A 26,182-nucleotide genomic window follows, 5' to 3' on the forward strand; every position below is an offset into this window, starting at 1 on the left:
AGCGTGATTTTCTTCACCCAGAAAAAAAGCCAGGAGTTCCGTCAGGCAATCAAAGGAGGCAAATTGGAAACCACCTGCAACTCGCACCACTGGGAGGAAACCAACAACTGAGGGTAGAGAAGAGACCCTGGCATTTTGGTTGGATCCTTTCCAATATGCATTGCCTGAAAGTCGGTGCAGTCCCAGAGAAGCTGACTCAAAGAAGAAGGATTGTGTCAGATTTTCTGAATTTAAATGGATTATTGTTTCCAACAGAACATGGTGAAAGCTGCAGTGGGTCATTCTTGAGCTTGGTTTTAGGGAATGACTTTAACAGGGCAAGTTTGCCAAGCTCTGTCCTTGCAGAACACTTTCAGCCCTTAGTCTGCAGAATATCCATTTTACTTTACCTGTAAATGTCAACAGGATGGGGCAATTTTATTTCAAAACAGAAAACAAAGCTGGCTTTTCTATCCAAGAAGGAACCAAGAGAATACCGCCTGGTCTTCCTTCACAAAATTAATTCCTTTGTTTTCCCTAAAGCAAATAAAAAAGTTGTTTAAAAGCATCGGGAGAGGAGAAAGAGGAACTTAAGGTCTAAAGGTCCCTGTTCTGCACACGGTGTGCCTGGGTTGTCAGGCAGGCTCTGGAACTCTGGCCAGTCATTTATGCCTGTCCCAGAACTCAGGTACTTCCACACCTGAAGTCTCTCTGGGTTCAGGTTCTTTCTTTCGAAAAGAAACTTGATTTTTTTTTAATATTGTTTTTGCTGTTTATTTTTTTAACTGGAAAATAACAGATTAAACATATTCATGGAGTACAGAGTTGAATATCAATACCTGTGTACAATGTGTGATGATCAAATCAGGACAATCTGCATGTTCATCATTATAAAACATAATCATTCCTTGTGTCCATTAACCAATTTCTTGCTAGACCCTCTCCCCCTCCCCCCCTTTCCCACCTCTAGTAACCACGGCTCTGTTCTCTCCTTCTGAAAGTTCAATGCGTTATTGTAATTGTTGTTTCTTTCCTTCTTTTTTTTATTTTTATTTTTTAGCTCCCAATTATGAGTAAAGACAGGCACAGCTGTGCATGGCTTGTTTCATTTAATGTAATTTTCTCCAAGTTCATCCATGTAGCTACAAATGGCAGAACTTCATTCTTTTTTATGGCTAAGAAGCATTCCTGAGAAGTATTATATCACATTTTCCTTATCCAGTTGTTTTTATCTTAAAGTGAACTTTTTACCTATTCTGTTGGGACCATTTTGGGGAGTAGCAACCCTGAGGAACCTGCCTTTCTCTTCAACATATCCTTCACTTTAAAAAAAAATCAAATAAGTGCTTATTGGGTTCCTACTTTGCACCTGGCACTTCTGGGAACTCAGAAACAAAAGGGGAGAGGGCTCATACCCAGGGACAGGGCTAGTACTGGGGAACAGGGCTGGTGCCTTCAAGGAGCCTTAAGTGCCACTGAGAGGGTAAACAATGTGCCTCATTTATGGAGTGATTGGGAGATGCTGTTGCATCTCAAAATGCTAGTATGACAGGTATGTCCAAATTGATAACAGAACTCTGAGTAAATTGACCCACCCTAAAATTCAAGATAACACTCCCAGAAAGGATATACGAATGTATACATAGCATCTTGCTTTTGAAGTAACTGTGCTTGACTTATCAAGACATGCCATGTATTTTTCATTAGAAACAGCATATTCAACAATTAATACAGCAAGACCTTCCTCCAGAAGGTTTCTTGGGGATATGCAGCACGTTTCAATTTCCATAAAACGATTGCATAAAAGTGATCAAATTTCATATTGTGAAATGAAGCACAATGCAGCTTTCTAAAATGCTGACAAGGCACAAGCAACCTGCGACTTTCATCTGTTTGTTTGACTGTGATCCATTTCATGTTTGGAACTGGAGGAGAAAAGTGCATGGAAATCACACCCCATCAGAGAACCCTGATGGGCTCGTCCACATGTAGAAGAGGTGCTGGTGAAGGTGCTAACAGTATTCTCATATACCCCTGTTCCATAAAAGCAAAGTTGTAGTGCAGAAGTGTTAGAAGTCTTTTTTTCTCTGAAAGTGAGACAAAATATATATTTACACTTGGTTTTGTTATTCCCCCAAAGGAATTATAGTTTAATGGCAGATGCAACACAAAAGTGCAGGAAACATCCAATGGTCTAGTGCTAAGTGACTATTCAAGCCAAACTGTGGTAGTCACCCAAAATAATGATGGCTGTTGTCGGGGAGTACAGCAGATATTGCAGAATTGGGAGGGTATGAGAAGTGGTTTGTGCATTGCTATTTTGACACGAAAACTTTGAGATGTAAGTGAATGTGCCCTGGGCAGGAGGCACGTGGGAACACATGAGTATTTGGTAATGAGACTAGCCTTCCAGATCATGGTGGAGGGAGTGTGATATGGTAATAAAGACTGGAAAGATGCGATGGGCCATGCTCTGGTGCCCTGAAATCCAGGCTAAAGCACTGTTGCATTCTAGAGAAAGAAAAGATGTTTGTGACTGTTAGAAGAATCTAGAACTTAGACATTTGAGAGACCAAAAGCAACTTCCTTAGTTGACCCTCTGTCTCATCTGCAAATCCCTGGTTATAAAGAGGAAATGAGCAAGGCAGCAAAAGTATAGGGCTAAAGAGAAGTATTTTTCCTTTGAACAGATTCATCCTGAGATCCTAACCCAGTAATGATAATCCTTATGTATTATGCAGCTTCCAGCTCTTGAGCCATGCCCAGCCTTTGGATCTTTCCAGCTGAGCCTCCAGAAATAATATAACAGAGACAAGCCATCCCTCTATGCCATCTCCAAATTCTTGACCCACAGAACCTGTGAGCATGGTGAAATGGTTGCTTTAAGCCGTCATGTCCTGGAGTAATTTGCTGTGCAGCAACAGCAGCTGGAACACAAACGATGCCCTCTTGATCCATCTACAGGTTATCATTAGCTTCTATCACTTACTATCACTTAGTGTTGCAGAGAAGGAACAGCCAGTTTGATTTTTTTTTAATTCCTTTATGATTAGCATGTTTTGCTTTATTTTGTTTTTTCTGCTTGAATGCTTTTGGGATTTTGTCTCTATCACTGCAATTCAAATATTCCCTGGAATGCAGCAAAGTAGAGCTCTCAGGTTATTGATCTTGCCTAGAATGTGATGAGCCTTTCAGTCTATATACTCAAGTGTTTACTTTGTGTTTATTCCAGTGGTTCTGTTTGTTTGTTTTCTGGTAATATTGTTAGGATTACTCCCAAGCTGAGGAGCTGGTACCCACTGATAAATTTGGAACCTTAAGTTCAAGTTGTTCCCCTCTACTGCCCAGCTCCTCTGTTATTGCTCCTCCAGGTATAAAGACCAACAACAGAAAAAAAGCCAAGTAGAGGAGCAACAGGCAGCCCCCACCACCTGGCAGAAGGCAGGAGCACACCAAAAACACCACTCCCACATGGATGGTCCCCCACAGCCACCTCCAAAGGCATTGCCACTGCAAGGATGGCTCACTGTCACAGTAGCAACCACAGCCACTGTGCAGGTGGCCCACCACCCACTCAACTGCATTGACACAAGGACAGCCCCCAGCAGACAGCAGAGAAAGAGAGGAAGTCTCTCTCCTCAAAGCACAGTTCAGAGTAATAGAAGAAGCAACTTCTCTACCAGATGATCAGACATCTATGTAGAGATACCAGAAATACAAAAAAAACAAGAAAATATGACACCACCACAGGAATGAAGTAATTCTCAAGTACCAGGCCCCACAGAGCAGATAACCCTTAAAATGACTGAAAAGAAATTCCAAGCAACAATCTTAAGGAAACTCAATGTGAAATGAGAAGACTCAGACAACATAATGAAATGAGAAAAATATGCAGGATATGAAGGATGAAATTTACAAAGAGATTAATTGCCTTAAAAAAGAATGTAGCGGAACTCCTGGAACTGTAGGATTCACTCAACAAAATAAAAAAATACAACCCACAGCTTAAGTAGTAGGTTAGGACAAGCAGAAGAAAGAATTTTTTAGAAGACAGCCTTTTCAAAATAACCCAGGCAGATAAAAAAAAAGGAAAAAAGAATTTTTTTAAATGAAGAAAATCTAAGAGAGCTAGCAGACATTAAGTGCACAATCATTCAAATCATAGGTGTTCCAGAAGGGGAGGAGAAAGGAAAAGTCATTGAAAACACATTCAAAGAAATAATAATAGCAAACTTCCCTGGTATAAGGAGAGACATGGACCTTCAGGCCCAGGAGGTTCAAAGATCAACAAGCAGATTCAATCCAAAAAGGTCCTCTCTGAGACACACTATAGTCAAACTGGCAAAGCTTAAAGACAAAGAGAGAATCCTAAAAGCGGCAATAGAAAAGCATTGAGTCACCTATAAGGGAACCCCATCAGACTAACAGCAGGCTTCTCAACAGAAACTCTATAGGCCAGAAGAAAATAGGATGATATATTCAAAAAAAGGAAAAGAAAAAACAAACAAAAAAAAAATGCCAGCTGAGATTACTATACACAGCAAAGCTATCCTTCAGAAATGAGGGATAAGTAGTGTATTTCCCAAACCAACCAAAACTACAGGAGTTCATCATTACACAAGCAGCCCTGCAAGAAATCCTCAAGGGAGTCCTGCATCTGGAATCCAAAACATGATAATCACTACCCTCAATACACAAGAAAGAATGAAACCTGCTGGTAGAACAAAAATGCAAACCAGAAAGAAAAAGAAACTAAATCTTACCACCTCAAAAAACCAACAAACATCAAAGACAAATAATAAACGGGGAAGAAAGAAACAAAAGGTACTGAAAACATCCAAATGAAAGTCAATAAAATGCCAGGAGAAAGACAACATCTTTCAGTAACAACCCTAAATATAAATGGGTTAAACTCCCCACTCAAAAGACACAGACTGGCTAATTGGATTAAAAAGCTAGAACCAACTATATGCTGTCTTCAGGAGACTCACCTCACCTGTAAAGACACACAGACTAATAGTGAAGGGATGGAAAAAGATATTCCAGATAAAATAGTCTTTAAACCAAAAACCATAAAAAGAGACAAAGAAGGCCACTATATAATGATAAAGAGATCTATCCTGCAAGAAGACAAACAATTATAATTAGGTATGCACCCAATGCTGGATCATCCAGTTATATAAAGCAAACACTTTTAGGCCTAAAGAAAGAGATACAGTAGTAGTATGGGACCTGAACACCCTTCTCTTAGCACAGGACAGATCATCTAGGCCACAAATCAACAGAGAAACACAGGATTTAAAATATACGTTAGACAAATTGGACCTAGCAGATATCTACAGAACATTTCATTCAACAACTATAGAATATACATTCTTCTCATCAGCACATGGAACATTCTCCAGGATAGACCACAGGTTAGATCACAAATCAAGTCTCAACAAGTTTTTTAAAAACTGAAATCATTTCAAGTATCTTTTCAGAGCACAATGGATTAAAACAAGAAATCAATAACAATCGAAACTCTGGAAACTACACAAATATATGGAAATTAAACAATATGCTCCTGAACAACCAATGGGTCCAAGAAGAAATTAAATAGGAAGTCAAAACAATTTCTTGAAACTAATGAAAATAGAGACACATAATACCAGAACCTGTGGAATACTGCAAAAGCAGTACGAAGAGGAAATTTATTGCAATAAACACTTGCATCAAAAGAATAGAAAGATTTAAAATAACCTAACACTGAACCTCAAAGAACTAGAAAAACAAGAAAAATCCAATCCCAAAATTAATAGACAAAAATAATTAAGATCAGACCATAATTAAATGAAATAGAGACCCCCAAAAAGATACAAAAGATTGGTGAAACAAAAAATTAGTTTTTTGAGAAAAAAACAAAATAGACAAGCCATTAGCTAGGCTAAATAAAAAAGAGGAGAGAAGACCCAAATAACAAAATGCATAAAAAGCATTTGGCAAAATTCAACATCCCTTCATGATAAAGACTCAGCAAATTAGGTATAGAAGGAGAGTACCTCAGCACAATAAAAGCCATATGTGGCAAACCCACCACCAATATCATCCTGAATGTGGGAAAGCTGAAAGCTTTTGCCTGAAGAACAGGAACAAGACAAGGATGCCCACTCTCACCACTCCTATTTAACATAATATTGGAAGTACTAGCCAGAGCAATCAGGTATGAGAAAGAAATAAAGGGCATCCAGATTGGAAAAGATGAAGTCAAACTATCCCTTTTTGCAGATGACATGATCCTATATTCAGAAAAACCTAAATACTCTATCAAAAAACTCTTAGAGCTGATAAACGATTTCAGTAAAGTTGCAGGATACAAAATCAACATGCAAAAATCAGTAGTGTGTTTATATTCCAATAATAAACTAACAGAAAAAGAAATCAAGTAAACAAGCCCATATACAAAGTCACCAAAAAAATAAAATACCTAGGAATCAATTTAACCAAGGAAATGAAAGATCTCTACAATGAGAACTACAAGTCACAGCTGAAAGAAATTAAAGAGGACACAAACAGATAGAAAGACATTCCATGCTCTTGGATTGGAAGAATTAACATTATGAAAATGACCATAGTACCCAAAGCAATCTACAGATTCAATGCAATCCCCATCAAAATACCAATGACATTCTTCACAGAAATAGAAAAAAAGAAATCCTAACATTCATATGGAACAACAAAAGACCCCAAATAGCCAAAGCAATCTTGAACAAAAAAAAATAAAGCTGGAGGCATCACACTAACTGACTTCAAATTATATTACAAAGCTGTAGAAACCAAAACAGCATGGTACTGGCATAAAAACAGACCCTTGGAACAATGCTACAGAACAGAGAAACCAGAAACAAACCCATGTACTTACAGCCAACCAATATTTGACAAGGGCAACAGGAGCATATTTTGGGGTAAGCCTGCCTCTTCAATAAGTGGTGCCGGGAAAACTGGACATTCATATGCAGAAGAATGAAATTAGACCTGTACCTCTCACCATGTACCAAAATCAACTCAAAATGGATTAAAGACTTAAATATAAGACCTGAAGCTATAAAACTACTAAAAGAAAACATAGAGGAGACACTTCAGGAAGTAGAATTGAGCAAAGACTTTATGAATAAGACCCCAAACACAGGCAACAAAAGAAAAATAAACAAATGGGATTATATCAAACTAAAATGTTTCTGAGCAGCAAAAGAAACAGTTAACAGAGCAAAAAGACAACGTATAGAATGGAAGAAAATATTCACACACTATGCATCTGATGAGATTATTATCCAGAATATACAAGGAACTAAAACAACTTGGTGAAAAAAAATAAGTAACCTGGTTTAAAAAATGGGCAAAGTAGTTCCATAGGCATTTCTCAAAGGAAGACATACAAATGGCCAACAGACACATGGAAAATGTTCGACATCACTAGGCATCAGGGAAATGCAAGTCAAAACCACATTGAGATATCATCTCCTGCCAGTTAGACTGGCCATTATCAAGAAGACAGAAAATAACAAATGCTGGCAAGGATGCAGGGAAAGGAGAACCATCCCACACTGTTGGTGGGACTGTAAATTAGTGCAGCCACTATGGAAAACAGTATGGAGTTTCCTCAAACAACTACAGATAGAACTGCCATACGATCCAGCAATCCCACTGCTGGGTGTATATCCAAAGGAATGGAAATCACTTTGAAAGGACACCTGTACTACCACATTTACAATAGCTAAGAGTTGGGACCAACCTAAATGTCCATCAACAGATGACTGGATAAGAAAAATCTGGTATATATACACAATAGAATACTTCTCTGTCATAAAAAGGAATGAAATACCGCCATTCACAGCAACATGAGTGAACTTAGACAAAATTATTTTATGTGAAATAAGCCAGGCACAGAAAATAAATACCACATGTCCTCACTCACAAGTGGGAGCTGAAAAAAATAAACAAATAAACAAAAAAAAAAGAAAGATGCAACGATCACATTAATTCAGTAAACTTTCAAAAGGAGAGAACACAACTGAGGCCACCAGAGGTGGGAAAGGGAAAGAAGAGGGGGGATCATGAGAAATTGGTAAAGGGACACAAAAAATAATTACATTGCATAATGGTATAGTAATAAGAAATACGTTTTTTTTTAAAAGAGCCAAGTAGCCTTCTACCTATGGGTACACTCTGGGCTTGGTTTTCTCCAGGTTACAGTGAACACTAGCACTGGACGTGTCTTGAGCAAATACTTTGAACCTCTGGGTCTTAAGACCTAAAGCTCAGCATTTGTCTTTTATAACATCCATTGCCTTTTATAACCCAACCGTGTATGATGCTGCCTGTTATGTGACACCTTCCTCCTCTCAGGCTTCAGAAATGTGTAACTCTCTGGCTATAAATTCCTAAGCAAGGTGTCTACCCCAAATGTTGGCACCAAAAAACACAAAAGGGAAAAGAAAACCCATTCTTCAACTCTTCCTCCTGAGGCTATCAGTAAGGAGATAGTGAAGCTTCTGAAGTAAAAACACACCAGCAACTTGGAGGCAGAATCGTCCTGGCCCCTAAGGAAAGTTTCTGATTGCAGACCACACTGATTGCATGTCTGGAGGATTCGTTACTGAGAAAGCATTCAGGACTGTTCCCATCCCCCAAATCAACTACAACTTTTATGTTCAATCTCTGTTTGTTCTGTGTCTTACACACCTATAATTTTCTCTTTCAACATTTTTATCTCTTTCTGGTAAAACTATTACAATTTACCTTTATTGTTACCAGTTCGTTTCTGCACTGTCAATCCTGCTCTTTGCTACTTTCAAAACAAAGCTTGAGTTTGCTTTTATGCTTGGCATCCTCTTGTTGTTTCTGTTTCATCAATTTACCTTTTGTTCTTGTCTTGATGTGTTTTTTTCCTCCCAGTTTTATGGATTTGGGCTCGTATTTCATTATAATCTTGATTAATGTCCTAATCAATATACCAAGAAACTTTCATCTGGCACTGGCGTTTGGTAATTTTTTAGTTCAGTGCTTTTTTTCCTGAGTCTTCAGCATGATGTGCTCCTTCCCTTGTTGTTAATATTTTTCTTTCCAGTTCTCCTATGTGGGTTTCTTTCTCCTGGTTTACTTATTTTTGAACAAGATAATTTCCACCAGACCTACTGTTGGGTTGCCCTGTCCATTAATTTGATCACCTTCTGAGATAGAGATAGCATTGTTGGAGGTGCACAGTTCTTTGCCAAATTACCAACGTCAAAAGGACTTGCAGGGTTGAGATGGAGTCTCTTCCTACCCTCACTGCAGATTTCTCTGACACATGAACAAATGAGGACGCTTTCTCCACTGCCACCACTGCTCTTCTTCACGGTTCTGCTCATGCAATGGCACTTGAATTCTGAGATTTGTAGCTCCCGAGGTGAATGGGCCACCACCAGTCTCTACCTTCTTTCTCTCAGTTGTATATTTTGGAAACACAGTTTTCTTAATATATGTGGAAAGGAAGTATTGGCTGGAGGCAGCTGAGGAGGAGAGTGAAAAAGAGGGATGCACAGCAGCTCTCTCACTGGTTAATGGGGACGTGTTTTCAAACTGGGAGGCAGACAACGGGGCAAAGACCAAGGGTTTTAAATCAGGGTTTTTTTCTGAAAAATTCTCTTGTTTTCAGGACATTACAGAGGCGGGCCACCAAATGTGTTTATCTGCTCAGCTGCACTGACCTGGTACTTAATAGCAATTCGTTTGAATTCTGGCAGTTGGATGAACTGGGAGTCCTACTTTTCATGGCACTGGGAGTTTTCATCTTTTTTCCTTATGTCTTGAGTACGTCAGTGAGACACTCAAGGGCACTGGGCAAGGAGTTACTGTCCAGAAGGCTTTTTCAGACCAATGATTCTGGCAGAAAAACCATTTTTAAGCAAGACAGACACAGGATCATAATAACCACATGTGCTCTCAAAAGTCACACTTTGTTTCCTGAGAAATCTCAGTCTTCCATGCAAATGGCCCACAGCCACTTCTCAGTGCCCACATGGGCAATGTGCACTTTGCATCCTTCCGTCACTGACCAGCTGCTTTGGCTGCGGCTCACTGAGAACCACATGGGTTCCCACAAGCGCAAGTTTAACCCCAGCCATAGGGATAACTGATTTTGCTGTGATTAGACTGTATAAAGGACTATCCAGTTTCATTTTACAGGAAGGAAAATTGGAGTGAACAGTTTAACGAGTGGCCTGTATACTGCAAATGTTCTCGAGTTATAAGGCGTGGCTACATGTCACGCCCAATTCCAGCAAATTACACACACACACACACACATATCAAAATAAGCATCATTCAGAAGTTCTTCACACATATTTTCCAAGAAATTCTGTTGAGGTAGTGGTATTATTATTTCTTGATACCGCATTTAAAACTTATTATGTGCTAAGCAATGCATAAAGCTCTTTTACAAACATTTATTTTTCATCTCAACACAAGTTCCTACTGTAAGTATCTCTATTTTACAGATGAGAAAATGAAAGTACAGAAAACTTAAGAAACTCGACTAATGTTAAACAACTAGCGGGTGGTAGGTCCGGTATTTGGGCCTGGACAGTACTTGTTCAGTGACAACCTTTCAGTATCTCCTTTATGCAGTACTCTCCATATTGCACAAGGAGAAATACACATGCATCTGTTGTTGAATTTAATGCAATGCACATCAGTTGCATTCAGGAGACAGGTCTATTTATTTACAAATTCCCAAGGACCACCACAATACCTAATGTGCAATAGCCTCATCTTAAATGTCTGTGGAAATGAATAGAAGAAGACAGTTTTAGTGGGTTTAGTTTGACTCATATAAGAAACTAGTGTAACTTGCACATAGCTGTCCTCCTGAGCATGGCCTCTACTTTAACCCTCTGCCAGCCATGAAACAGGACTCAATTTTTTGCTGCCATTCCCCAAAATGCAAATCTACTCCACAAAATATTAAGGAGGACCTAGGTTAGCTGAAAATTTCTTTGTAAAAAGGAAAGAATGGGTAAATATCACACTCTCCTATAACAAAGAAATTAATAAAAAATCCTTATTAGATTTTTTCCATTCCTCTCCCAAAATCCCTCTTCAGCCACCAGCTGTCTAATCTCTGCCATTTCTCTATGAACCTCCTTGTTTTCCAGCACTGAAATGTCCTCTAGAGAAAGGAACAGTTCAGCTGTGGCCTCAATTTGCATGCCACTGAATTCAAAACCACGGCCTCCAAAATATCTGGCCCACCCTCTCCCATCCCCGCAGAAGGCAGTTTAGTGCCCACCCAGTGATACTGGAGCCCATTCCGTGGGTGTCTCACCACCAATTCCAAGAAGCCTATCAATGTGTTCACCTAAAAAGAGTGGGTCTTTCCCTGAGTGTGGGGGAAGAAGTCTGTTCTGCTAGGAAAATGAGATTGCTCTTTATCATTATTCCAAGACAAAGTGATGGAATAACAAAAACAAAAGACCCAAAGCTTCTCTTAACAAAACTGTGATGTACACATTGGTCTCTGTCTCTGCTTCATCCAGTGATATTAGTGGATCCTTCTAGTCTAAGATATCATTAAAACCCAACCAATCAGCATTTTACAATGTATAAAAAGAAAAAATCTTTACCTAAGCAACGTATGTTCATCACTGAGATTTTGGAAATAGAGAAAAGACCCATCATTTAAAGGAAAAGGTAGAATTACCCATCTCTTTTCTTTTCTGATTTTAAGAAGATGCATCAAAAAGCCAAAAAGTGCCCCTTTCTCTTTTCTCCAATGCTGTTCTCTAAAGGGAGCCTATATGTGCCACTATTCTCTGAGACTTTCTTTTGTTTTTTTTTTTTTGTCTTTTTTCCGTGTCTGGCAACGGATCGCAACCCTCAGTGTTGCCCCCGTACCGGACTGGGGACCGGCAACGGGATTGCAACCCTCGGTGTTGCTCCCGCGCCTCGCTCAGCCAGTGAGCGGGAACCGGTCTGTATGTGGGATCCGAACCCTCGGGTGGGAGCACCGCCGCGCTTCCCAAGCGGCGCACTATCCAGTGCGCCACCGGGCCGGCCCCTTTCTTTTGTTTTTAATCACACATATGTGTATACATACACACACACAGAGAATTATTGTGCTGGTATTTTTATAAAATAGGATAATGCTATACATATTTTTCTCTAGCTTATGTTTTTGCCTAAAATAAAACATAGACAACTATTTTAATTGATACTGAATCATTCATTTTAATAACTGTGCTGTATTTCTTGAAGATTCTCCTCTATTAATGGACATGTAGTTTCTTTCCCTCTCTCCTCTTTTTCAATACAGGTATTGTTACAGTGAGCATTCTTGTACCTATAGCTGCACTTTCAAATTAGCATATATAAAAGTCACCATCTGGATAAGACATGCCAGATATTTCAGTTCTAGGATCTGGTCAGCAACCAAAAAAAATTTAAAAATTAAAAATAAAAATAAAAAAGAATCATATATGTCTTCCTTAGCATTTGGAATCTACATAGTGAAGATTTACTAAGAACGCATAAGGCCTTGGAATAAATACAACTATACCCTACCAGAGTAGAAAGATACAGCATACTGTGAGATAAAAGAGAATACATAATGACAGTATCAGTTAGCTATGACCACAAAAATGCTGTGTAACAAACTATACCAAAATTTAGTGGCACGCAACAACAAGCATTTATTTCTCAACTACATGTCTGTGGGTTGCCTGGAGTAACTTTGCTTTGAGTTGCAAGGAGAAAATATGCAGGCCAGCTGGGAATAGAGCTTCAGTCTGTGGGGCCCAGCAGACTACACTAGGCATATTCTTCTCACAGCCATGGCTAAAATGCAAGAGGTCAAGGGATGGGCAAGTATACTTTTCCCAGCATGAGTCTAAAGCAATTTTCATGGCCAAAGCCAGTGTCAATGGAGCAGAGAAATATTTTCCTTTCAGGGAGGCAGGGGTACTGAGTAAATGCCGCACCACAAATAGCATAGTCCAACTACAAAAGGTTCTGAAACAGTCCTTGGAAGACTTTTGTGCAACTGCGTCACCATTTGAAACACTCAGCAGACCCTCCCCGTCTGAGTATCACTATTTGCAATCCACCCCATAAGCCAGGTTTATGCACCTCCAGTTTCCTGGACGTGTTATTTCTCGGATTTGCCATCATCTTAGCTTCCTTCCTCTGAACACAAAATTTTCCAATGCCCTTCTGAAAATGGGCTCCAGAACTGGACCAGCTCATGCATCAGATTGTTTCACCAGATGTCTCAACAACATCTGCTCTTCCCTTCCTCTGGGATTCTACCTCTTCTAAAGCAGCCAGAGTTTTAGTTTACTTTTTCAGCCATTGGTATTAATATTACTCTTTTACATTAAGCTGGTCATCAGCTAAGACACTGCCCTCCCATCAAGGCAGCTCTCTTCTCTCCTGTAGTTATGCAGATACAGGAATTTTTTTCAACCTGATAATAACATTTCACATCTATCTGTAAAATTTTGTATGACACCTATATGCTGTCGAATTTTGTTTAATTGATCTAAGCCAACCGGTTCAACCTATTTATATCCTTTGGGATGCCGGCTGATTCTGCTTCTGTAAACTAGCCGTTCCTCCTGAATTAGTGTCATGCATCAGCTGTTGATAGAAAGATCTCTGATTACCCCACTATAGACTTTTACCACTAAATAAAGGCCACTTCATAAACACTTTACCAACTGTGGTTCATGCAAGAATGTGGCTGCTTTGTTTCTTTTCCCTGAAAAATTCTGAGTTCTCCGTATCTCCATCAAACTTCCTTCATCCCTGTACAGATATCTTCAGTAGATCTTGCCAACAATCAGCCTTACTTCCCCGGCGTGGATATTAGTTCCCTGCCTGAATGTCATAGGTGGAATAATGACACCCCCCCCGCCCCCCAAAGATGTTCACATCCTAATCCCAAGAACCTGTGAATATGTTATATCACATGGCAAGGAAGAATTAAGGCCATAGATGGAAGTAAGGTTGCTAATAAGCTGACTTTAAGGCAGGGAGATTATCCTGAATTATCTGGATGGGCCCAATGAAATCACAAGTGTCTTTATAAGAGGAAGGCAGAGAGAAAGTAGGGGTGATGCCAGATAAGAATTTGACCCGTTATTGCAGCCTTTGAAGACATGGAGGAAGGAGACCATGAGCCAAAGAATGCAGGAAGCCTCTAGAATCTGGAAAAGGCAAGAAAATGAATCCTCCCCCAGAGCCTCTAAGAGGAACACAGCACTGCTAACACCTTGATTTTAGACTTCTGACCTCCAGAACTGTAAGAGAATAAATTAATATTGTTTTAAGCCACGAAGTTTGTGGCAATTTGTTACAGCAGCCAAGATAACTAAGACAACTAAGACACCGCAGAATGAAAAGCTGTTTTCTCCTGGTATTTTCCAAAGGGCAGATCTAAGTGCATGGATGGTTCTGCACCTTCCAGGAGCATGACTGCGAAGTCAATTCATTGCTCTCTTCCCTTGTTCTGCATCACCGTGCTGGGGCTCATTAACGCCCTGTCACCAGGTTCTCCATGCATAAGTAGAAGTGTGTTAAGAATCAATTGCTCTGACCTTTATTCTTTGTTGGTGTTTTGTCATTCGTGGGCTGCTTGGCTTGACATATGAATTACTGTCTAGCTGCCTGGTGCTGGGGATGCACAGTCACCAGCTTCCAAGTGTTTCAGACATATGCCAATTGCAATTTCAACACTTATCTACCCTGTCACCCTGGATCTGTTCCGTTAACAACTCATGAAATACCAATAGGAGGAAAGAATTGACAAGGCAATGTTGTTGACTAAGGGGACAATCTTTGAGGAAAATTAAAAATATGTACCGTTGAAGAAGAAAGAAGGAGGAAGTGAATCTTCTCTCTTTTTTAACTCTTTAGTCCATTGTCCTAATCTAAAAATCAAACCTCCAGAGTTTGTTAGTTTAAGAAAAGGAGACTGAATTTCCAAGAACTTATTTGTATTCTGTAGCAGACAGCTTTTTTGTTTGTTGCCACTGAAAACTTATGAAGAAACAATACTGCACCTTAGCTACAGCCCATAAATGGTGGGTGTATCCCTCCATGTTGCAAACATGCCACACATAAAGAATGCACCTAGAAGACCAAATGACTTTGGGAGAGTTTCTTCCAGTGCCCTCTCACCTCCTTTGTCTTAATCCTTACTCCTGTGCTGGCACCCAGTCCAAGCCCCAGACCCTCTGTTGTTGATTTCCGTACTACTGCCCAGTGCTTTCAAAACTGCCTTTTCCAGAAACCCCCATTCCCTCCTTGCACCAATCTCAACCAGCATCATTATGTAAAGCTATCTAATTAATTAGTTCATGCATGAGTGTGGGTAAGTGAACACACCTGCCCGCATTGCCCTTCCCAGAGGACTTACTTTCCAAATCTTTTCTAAGAGAGACATAATCAACCTGGATAAGGAGTGCTTAAAATTAAAGCTCAACCTTTCATGGCTGAAGTTCAGTGTGTGAGTGCTCGGGGGGATGATTTGGGTCAGTGGAGGCTTTCTTTGTGCCCCTCAAATCACACCATTTGCCCCACCACCCAGAATGCTGTGCCTACTTCTACCCTGATAGATGAAAGAGATTCCATGGACATGTTTTCATTTCAGTTATAGCCAGTAGCATTCACAGTACATTTCATTGTCCCCAACAAGGAAAGTTTATTTTACATGTTCCTCACCAGTAAGCCTGTAAGGTCAAGAATTCCATCATCTTCATGCTATGTATACATCAGGTGTCAACAAACTTCCTGTAAAAGGCCAGGAAGTAAATATTTTAGGTTCTCAGGTCATATGGTCTCTGTTGCAACTATCCAACTCTATCACTGTAGCATGAAAGCAGCCATAGCAGTATGTAAATAAATAGACATAGCTGTGTTCCAAAAAAAACTATATTTTGAAAAACAAGCAGAGGGCTTCATTTGCCAAATCCTGGCTCTAGTTGAAGGAACATGACTCAGAGAATTTGAGGAGCCTACCTCAGAACATGCACAAATAAGAAGCAAATCATGGACATAAGCCCAGTTCTTTCTGATTCCAGATCTAGTTCTTGCTCCCTGCACCACACTGAGTTTGGGGCATAGTCTTCAGCACTCAGGAGAGTCATAACGTCAGATCAAATCAACCACATTCTCCACTCACCCTCTCTTTTCACCACCCACACTTGTGAGGCAGCAGCTGAGGCTGGGGTATCATCATTAGCCTGTGGTCATGGAAATAGAGTTGAGGTAACTGACCCACAGGACCAAGCTGGGCGACCCTGATGCTATTAGCTCTCTCCAGTGAAGCTTGCCAGCCACAGACAGCATAATTGAATAAAACTGTAGTATATTTTCAGTTAGATTCACCTGTGCCTTCCAGAAGCACATTATTGAACCCTCCCTCCAGCACAGATTGGGGACTAGGCAACCCAGACACATCTCCACCCAGCATCCTCCTTCACTAGCAGAACCAGAACATGCACCAACATCATGATGCAGGCTGCAAAGACAAAACTTTTGAAAGTTGTGTTCCTGTGCCATGAGCACCTTCTCTGTGGGCCCTGCTGTCCTCGCTTCACCTCTCACCCCCGAGTGCCTTCCCAGAAAGGTGGAGTGCTCCATGGGCTGGTCAGATGTGAGGACACTGGCTGGCCACAGCCTTCTCCTGATTCCTCCTCCTCCTCCCCCATCCTCCTGCTCCTCCTTCCATGTGTCCTCCTCCCCCATCCTCCTGCTCCTCCTTCCATGTGTCCTCTTGGGAGCCTTTTCTGTTAGACTGAGGTCCTTCTGCCTGCCTGCAGTGGGAAACAGAGCTGTCCACATGGCCCAGGCAGGACCTCCAGGATGCTGTACTGGGTTAGTGGCCAAAGCCCTTCATATTCTAAAGTGCTGACCTGGCCTGGCTTTGCCCCTTTTCTGCAATCACCTCTTAGTAGAACCTCACTGAGAGGACTGTGTCATTTTGGCCAAGGTCAGCATTTAGGGGTTTCAGGCTTCTCTGGAAAATTGCCCTTTTGAGCACACCCAGGCTAACCATCCAGTCCTCAACATCTGGCATAGTTGCTACCACCTTTCAATACCATTTTTCTTACTATAATCTCCTAAATCCAACTCCTCACATTTCCTCACCATCCCGAAAACAGGAACAAGAGGGAGATCGAGATCATGCTAAAGCACAACCCCAACCACAATCACACATTCCAGCAAATGTGGGAGCTGGGATTTTACCCTCTAAAGGCATTCTTGTCGGTTCCCTCTGCACTTTACTCCACTGAAACCATCTTCCCATACCCTCCCTAATCACATTGATTTCTCTCGTGGTATACCTTGTATACAAGGGCTTTAGATGATAGATAGCAATTTGCTAATATCTTGTCACTGAGACTCAGTAACTGGAAATGTGGTCAGAGGCACGCAGCCACATCCGCAATTGATCGTCTTCATTCTTGCAAGGTGGGCAAACCTCTCTAAATGAGGGCAATCGATACTGTGCATTCAGCCGTAATTGTGGCTTAACTCGGTGTTCTTTGAAAAGTTAAGCTGTGTGATTTGCCTATAATTGGGCTTTCCAAAAAGTCCTACTTGCTTGCTCACAGAGGAAATGAAGGAGCCAGACTCTCCGGCTGCTTGTCCCCTCCCTCCAGGTGCTCGACCTCCCCAGATCATGTCTTCTGTCCTCAAACCTCTCTCAGCTCTACATCCTTGTGTGGATCTTGACCAGAAAGACCAGCAGTTGGTGTAAAGCAAATGAGCTAGAACATCTGAGCCTGGGAGTGGTTTCCTTCCTCCATAATCTCCAGCATCACCCCAGCAAGGGCTTTTAGGGGTTCCTTGCTTGGTGAGCTGTGTTTGGCTCATCAGTTCAAACATAAGATAACACACTACCTTGGAAAGGCAAAGTCAGAAAAAGGAGGACACCCAACAATGAACCCTGAAGTAATCTATGGACATTGGGTGGTAATAATGTGTCCACATAGGTTATCAGTTGTAACAAATGCACCACTCTGGTGGGGGAGGTTAATCGTGGAGAAGGCTGTGCGTGTGTAGGGACAGGAGGTACATGGGGACTCTCTGTACTTTCTGCTCAATTTTGCCATGAAGCTGAAACTGCTCTCAAAATATAACGTTTTGTTTGTTTGTTTGTTTGTTTGTTTGTTTGTTTTTTAAAGGTGGAGATGTGCTGTTCCTGCGGGTGGGGACTTCCGCATTTGGGACACACATGGGAGTGGGCTCCAATGGATTTCTCTATCCATGTTTAATTTGGTTTGTCTTTAATTCATTAAGAGCAGGAAGAAAGGAGCAAACTCTGGGCTGCTTTGGAATAAGACAAGCCTGGCTTGATGCGGGCTGGAATAAGGGAAAGTACCTTCCCACTGCCTCTCCCCAGGGCCTGAAATATGACAGCATCAGCAGTCATGATAGTAGTAATTGCTGGCATTTCTTGAGTACATACAGTAAAAGAAATCTTTGTCCAAATAAAACTAGAAGAGCACTTTCAGTACAAAATAAAGTTTCCACATGAGAAGAAAGCATTGCAACGTAGTTTAATCCTTAGTGGTTGTATGAGTTTCCTCAGGCTGCCGTAACAAGGTATCATAAACTAAGTGGCTTAGCACAATAGAAATTTATTCTCTTGCAGCTCCGGAGACCAGGAGTCTGAAATCAAGGCGCTGTCAGGGACACGCTCTGTGAAGTTTCTAGTTAAACCAGAATCGTAGAGTATACATCTGTTCATTTTTACTAAAATAATACCCAATAACAAACTCCTGATTTATTATATTTTTCTTATATTTTTTATTTGTATAAATGTTTAGATCAACAACCCAATATGGGGAATCATTCTAAAACTAAATACCAAAGTTAACTGCAACATTATTTTGGAGAAGGGGAAGAAGCTATAATTAAGTTGTACACATGCCATTGGTATCACATCTAAATGGTAATAAAGGCGTCATGTGTAAAAGTTAAAATTCAGAGAAGTGGGAAGAGAGATTAAGTCAGTGGCCTTGTAGGTCTAATGTGAGAAATAAAGTTTCAACACGAGGAGATATTTCTCTCACATTAAAGGCTTTTTATCACATGTAGAACTGTAACACTAAAATCTTCCCCAGAGGTCTTTAAAAACAGTTTATAACCTCATGTCCCTGGTCATGAAAATTTCATTTATAGTAGAAAACAATCTAAAAGACCCATAAGAAGGAAATAGCTGGGTAAATTTTGGTGTTTGACTCAATATTGGAATATTTAGGTACCCATTTGAAATTAAAATATGAAAGCTATGTAGGAGCATATTAAAATTCTTATAGTAGGATACTCAGTGAAGAAAGAATACACAATTTTATCTATAGTGTGATTACTACTGTGTAAAAATTAAGTGTGAATATGAATTAGTATTGAACACGAACCCAGAAAAATAAAAGCAATTGATGGGTTTACATGGTATCCTTGTGAAAAAAACTGTTCTTGTTATTTGTGGTAACAAATAAAAATACATATTTTTAAAAGTGTTCATCACTGTTGAAGTGTGCTTGTGATCTTCACTGAGGATAGGAAGATAATTTAATAGACTCAGAGAGCTTCCTCCAGTCTTGGGATTTCTAAATTCCTGCGATGCGAGGAGGGTGGTGTCCGGAGAGTGCAGCTTTCCAAAGCCTCGCTGGTTTCCATTAAAACCTAATTTATAGAATTAAAAATTAATTTTATGGAAATGAATTTAAGCAGTCTTTTCATTAGAGTGTACTTGGCCTAATTAAGTTTGGAGCGACGGTAATAGCCATTCCTGCACTGCTATTTTAAAAGGTAAATCGGATGCGAGTCTTTTTATTCTTGTGCTGCCAGGAAACACGGTTGTTGCTCTTGTTTATGGAAGATCCTAGCAAGGAAAGGCGCTACCTTCAGAAAGTTATTCACGATGGGCCGGCCCGGTGGCGCACTGGATAGTGCGCCACTTGGGAAGCGCGGTGGTGCTCCCGCCCGAGGGTTCGGATCCCACATACAGACCGAAGGGTTCGGATCCCATATACAGACCGGTTTCCGCTCACTGGCTGAGCGAGGCGCGGGAGCGACACCGAGGGTTGCGATCCCGTTGCCGGTCCCCGGTCCGGTACGGGGGCGACACTGAGGGTTGCAATCCCGTTGCCGGTCCCCGGTCCGGTACGGGGGCGACACTGAGGGTTGCAATCCCGTTGCCGGTCCCCGGTCCGGTACGGGGGCGACACTGAGGGTTGCAATCCCGTTGCCGGTCCCCGGTCCGGTACGGGGGCGACACTGAGGGTTGCAATCCCGTTGCCGGTCCCCGGTCCGGTACGGGGGCGACACTGAGGGTTGCAATCCCGTTGCCGGTCCCCGGTCCGGTACGGGGGCGACACTGAGGGTTGCAATCCCGTTGCCGGTCCCCGGTCCGGTACGGGGGCGACACTGAGGGTTGCAATCCCGTTGCCGGTCCCCGGTCCGGTACGGGGACGACACTGAGGGTTGCGATCCGTGGCCGGACACGGAAAAAGACAAAAGACAAAAAAAAAAAAAGAAAAGTTATTCACGACAATAAGCCCGATATAATGGGAATTCCTCAGTGGAAGTCAATCAAGGCTTCCCGTTAGTGAGTAGAGCAGGTAAAGGTCTCACGGTGGGACCGAAATGAGAAGACGCAAGTGCTGAATTCGGGTTCCTTTTTTCTCAAGCTGAGGTGACACTCTTGTTTGAATACTTGCTTCCATAGTAAAGGAAGGTTTCAAGAGGGGTGTGCCTTGGCTATCTTTCTGGTTGAGAACTATACATTTACTTTGACATTTGAGTGTTCTACACTAACAAATACACATATATAAACATGAAATCTGAAATCTACCACTGTGTGACAACAAGGCCACACTTGCCACATGAAATCTGAAATCTACCACTGTGTGACAACAAGGCCACACTTGCCACAGTTGCTCCCTGCTTCCAGCCAGTGACTGGGTGCGGCAGGGGTACTGAGGCAGGCCCATCCCTGGGAGAAACAGGATTCTTCTAACAGCCAAATGTCGATCCCCAACAGACTTGCCACCCCTTTCTTAGACTATGGGGCAGCCGAGGACCATTTGCCCAGCTTTGTTTAAACTCTTCCTCACTCCGGGTCAGACTAGCAACATAGTTTCTTATATTTTCTCTTCTAATAAAATCCTTGCACATTTAATCCCATCTTGGCATCTGCTTCTTAGAGGGTATACATGTGTACACATACACATGCACATTCGTATATAATTATATATGTACACATCCACATACATGAACATATATGCACATGGGTATATGTTTGAATCATAATTTTTCTCCATTTGATGGACATTAGTTGTGTCCAGGTTTTTGCCATTATAAAAATACCAATCTATCCCATTTTTTCAATTATTTCACTATTTCTTGGGTGGGAATTTTCTTTTTAAGCTGTGCCACAGTGAATGTCCCTTGCTGGAATACCTCCAAAGAACTCACAGTGCCAGGGCCACACCTGGTACTTCTTCTGCACGTGTACAGAGTTCCTAATAGAAAATCTCTCTGGCAAAGAAGCTCCAGGCCTTGGTGGGTTGCTATGCGGGACCCAAGTGAGGAGCAACCAGGGCAGCAAGGAAGGGAAGGGGTTTGCACCGGTCTGTGTCTCTTCGTTCTTCGTTTCCCACAGCCATTCTTGACCTGCGCTCTGTCGTCCTACTCTCATCCTCTATCAATTAAGAGTTCTTGATTGCAAGCAACAGAAATTGTTTCTGGGTCACTTCAGCAAAAGAGAAGTTGTTGCAGAGACAGCAGGGACTCACAGTCCATGGGAAGCTGAGCAATCAGCCTTGAGCGGGCTCCAGGGCAGGGTTGTAGGAACTGCTTGAGGATCCCTTAAAGGGAGGCTGGTGAGTGAAGCTCTGGGGTTCCTTGCCTTTGTGTCACCTCCCTAAGATTCATATCTTGGAAGAGAGACACCATGGAGGTACCCTTGAGGTAGAGTGGGACTTCGAGGTCTTTACAGCAGGCAGGTGCCTAGAATTTCACTCCCACCAACACAGAAGCCAATGGACTTGAGGTAGTTTCCCCAAAGATACTGGGGAGACTTGGGAAGAGGAAAAATAAATGTTGGGCCACGCATGTGATTAAAATAATTGATATCTGGCACACACCCTTTTATATGCGTGCACAGTCTTTGAGTTTGTAGATGCTTAGGGGCTGACCACAGCTATTGGATGATAAATTATTGTCCAAGTGAAAGAAAGTTTCCCCATCGGGATAACCCCTAGCCGTTGCCAGGAGTCTGCTTAAACTAACTCAGCTCCTAAGTTTCATTTCCATCCAAGAGTTTGGGGTACCGTCCGACTGTCTAAAAATGAAATATCAGTGCAAGGACAGCAGCACCACCCAGCAATTTCTTTTCAAAAGTTCCTCACTTACCTTCCAGGGCTTTGCTGTGGGACTTGCTGGCTCTCTGGGCAGGTTTCTGGGGGTTTTGTGGCAGATTCCCAAACATGATAGCTCAGTCCTGTCAACAAATGTGAAGACTGGGGACACCTCCAGAAAAATGGTCTGTACACTTTTCATTCTCACCTCCCTGAACCCAGATCAATCTCCTTTCCTTGGTAGAAATGTTCCATTGTTTTGTTTTATTTCACTCAATGACCCCACCACTGTTTCTTCCTTGAGAATAGTTTTCTCCATATAATTCTTATTTTAAGGAAACTTACTTCGAGTCATCACCTAGACCTGTTTGTTTTGTGCAATCATAAGTAAATGCTCTTGGGAAATAGATGAGATGTGCTTGTTTTTGCTGAGGAAAAAAACACACTATGTACAAATGAAATTTGAATTTGTGGAAACAAATTCCAGAAGAGAGGAGTTGAGATGACGTTCAGGTAATGTACCAGTATTGTCATTCCAGGTGAAGATGGCCTTGCAACAGGAAGGATTTGACCGGAAAAAGCGAGGGTACAGAGACATCAATGAGATTGACATCAACATGAACGACCCTCTTTTTACAAAGCAATGGTATCTGGTAAGTGTCTCTGTGTTGTTTCTAATGTTTCTCCTCTTGAGACTCCAGATAAAGATGTATTTCCGCTTCTTCATTATTCATCAGGATGCTAGCCAGTGCCTGACTCCACAAACATCTCTGTCCACTTCGACACTTATTGATTTTCTATCACCACCTGTGCATCTTGTTCTCTAATCTGCTTTCTTCTGGAACTGATAAATCACCATGATCTCCTAGGGTCAAAGCTACTACTAACAGCTGATCAAATTCTCTTAGACTGTGAAAAAGTGCACCAGTGTATGAGTGAAGACTTGCAAAAATATGTAAAAGTCAAATCAAACGTCCAGGAGGAGTAATCCAGGGGTCTCAACAGGCAGAGTAACTGAAGGACATAATAAAGTCACAGGCATAAGAGAAAGAATCTGGTGACTTCACAAGAGGCAAGCAAGAAAGCTCAGAGACTAAAGTGGCAAAAGTAGCATCTATTAGTGCTCCTAAAACAATGGCAGGAAATCAATTCCATGGGGTTTAATTGATGCGGGCTTCAAGGCACTGAAACCCAGTCTGTCTGGCGAAGTGAGAACTTTCCAGCTTATCAAGTCCATCATGATCCATTTGGATTGGTTAGGTTATATTTCAGAGGGGCTCAGAGACTCCAAACCAACCTGAACTTCAGGGCATATTGCGGAAAAGAGAGTGACTAATTTATAAATGTGAATGAAGCTTTATTTCATTTAACATTAAAAAGGTGATAAGCAAGAGAGAAAACTAATTGGCAGCCCTGTGGACTGCTGCATTATAGGAACACATCACAGTTTCCCTCTTGGGACTACAGAGCTTGCCTGTGCCTTATGCTTTTTGGCATGAAAGTCTGAGAATCTGATCTGGGTAACTGAACAAGCTTATGTGTGTTAGGATAGGCTAGGTTTGTTGCAGTAACACCTAACCCCCAACTCACAGTAGCTTATCAAAATGGAAGTTTGTTTTTCACTCTTGCTGTGACCGATGCTTCCTGATCCCTCAGGGACTCAGGCTGATGTAGCTCCATCTCAACTGCATCCCAACACTGCTTTCATAAGTCCCTCAGCAAGGAAAGGGGGCAACTTGTACACTGGCTCTTAAAGCTTCTGCCTGAATGTGACAAATGGCACATGAGATCACATGTCATTAGCCAAAACCAGTCATGTGACCATTCTACCTTCAGAAGGGATCAAGAGGTGTAGTCTTAACATGTGCCTAGAAGGAGAAGCACAGCAATGTTTGTAAAGAGCACTAATGACTTTCACACAGTGTGTTAGCCAGACCTTAACAGCCACCAACCACTGTGGGCTTCCGCCAATACAACCTCTGACTTCATTATTTTTTTATAATCCATCTTTGAGAAAATCTGCACAGGACAAAGATTCATGAAAAGAGAGTGATGGTAAACATATTAATTGGGGATTTTTTTCATTTTCCTTTCTTTCATTTTTGAATTTTTTTTGAGAGGAGGTCTTTATTTTTCTGCATTAGATCATGCACTATAGGTGAGCCAGTTATATTTAATTCAGTTTAACAAATATTTTTTGAGCAAGATATAGTGTTGTGATACTGACATTGCAAAGGTAAATAGGACATGCTGGCTTTCTCCTGCAAAGGATATTGTTATTTAGTGAGGAAATTATATTCAAATAAGAATAATCGAAGACAATACGTGCTAAATTTAAACCACAAGGTATAAATGAAATCAGGGAGCATTTCTGGCAATGGCAGCTCTAAGGTTCTAATATAGAAGGAGTTTAAAGATAGCATCTAAATATAAGAGATAGGGAGATTGAAACTGTGTTTGCATATTTACATAGAACAGAAACATGAATTTTTATATCAACAAAGTGGAGAGGGAAATCTGTAAGAGGTGGAGGAGGAAGGACACTGAAAAGTACTGTTTCATGGAAGATGGGGCTCTGGAAGATTAGGTAGTTGCATGCAAGCATTTCCAACACCAACCTAATAAGTTCTCCTGCTTTGGAATTCTTGTGCCAGATCAATACCGGGCAAGCTGATGGCACTCCTGGCCTCGATTTGAATGTGGCAGAAGCCTGGGAACTGGGATTCACAGGGAAAGGAGTTACCATTGGAATTATGGACGATGGTGAGTATGTCAAAGTATTTACATCATTTGGAAGCAAGTGTGTCTTTACGTTCATTGTGTGGGAGATACTGATCAGAGACGGAATAGCCAGACACTGGGCCTGATGACCACACTACAGTGTGACGACACCACAGTGTGACCACACCCTAGTTTTCTGGATCAGTGGTCCTCAAACTTGACAGTGTCTTTAACAAGTATTTCGCTGAATTAATAAAAAAACTAAACAAATGAACAAATGAAAGCTGCCCACCACTCTCACTTATTGAGCCACTGCTTACACCTCTCCTTAAACTGTCTCCTAAGCCTACTTATATTTACATTTACCATTGATTTTTCTAGATCCTCACTGTCTGATATAATAGCCACTCGCCATATGTGACTATTTAAATTTTAATTTTAATTACTTAAAGCTAAATAAAATTTAAATTCCATTTCTCAGTCACACTAGCTTCACTTCAAGTTCTTGATAGCCACATAGGGCTAGGGGCTGCTGAAACTCAATTCGGTTCCATTTCCATCATCACAAGAAGTTCTGTTAGACGGTGTGGCTCTAGATCCATAAAACAGCTTTTTGGTAACATGATTGGGGTTTGGGAAAATTTGATTTTACAGCTACTTTCAGAATGAACCCTTACAAAGCAGACTTTCATAACTTTATTTTCAACACCTCCTCTGTGTTATTCTGTGCTGTATGCCTGCCCGACATTTAGCAGAGCTTTATTTTCTATACTTTGAAAACTTCAATTTCTGTAGTATGAAAACCCATGGGTTTGATGAATAGTTTTTCCAACTACACATGACCTTGGCGGTGCCAAGATTCTGTAGAACTGCCACCCTGTAGGCATTTCATTGGGGACATGCTGTCACCCTTCATCAGCCTCTGGGTTCCCCGGCAAAAAGCCCCACTGTGCATTATTGGTTCAATGCTGTACAAAGGCCGTACAGAGATGAAACAATACAGCCTGTTCCTTCCGAAGATCCTCAAAGAACACTGTGTTCTCCAAAGCAAGCCTTTGAAGCAGAATTGATGGGGAAAACAAGAGGAGTCCGTG

At 41.3% G+C, this 26,182-nt stretch overlaps 1 protein-coding gene across 1 annotated transcript in view; it reads left to right on the forward strand.

Annotated features, from left to right (window-relative positions):
* Nucleotides 1-26,182, forward strand: part of PCSK2 (proprotein convertase subtilisin/kexin type 2) — a 287,440-nt gene that overhangs the window by 136,482 nt on the left and 124,776 nt on the right. Inside the window, exons 3-4 of the mRNA XM_008588485.1 lie at nucleotides 22,907-23,020; nucleotides 25,022-25,130. Of these exons, the coding sequence (XP_008586707.1) occupies nucleotides 22,907-23,020; nucleotides 25,022-25,130 (223 nt within the window). The remainder of the gene's footprint in view (nucleotides 1-22,906; nucleotides 23,021-25,021; nucleotides 25,131-26,182) is intronic.

This window comes from Galeopterus variegatus, unplaced genomic scaffold, assembly GCF_000696425.1.
Source record: "Galeopterus variegatus unplaced genomic scaffold, G_variegatus-3.0.2 Scaffold129, whole genome shotgun sequence".
NCBI classification, from domain to species: domain Eukaryota; kingdom Metazoa; phylum Chordata; class Mammalia; order Dermoptera; family Cynocephalidae; genus Galeopterus; species Galeopterus variegatus.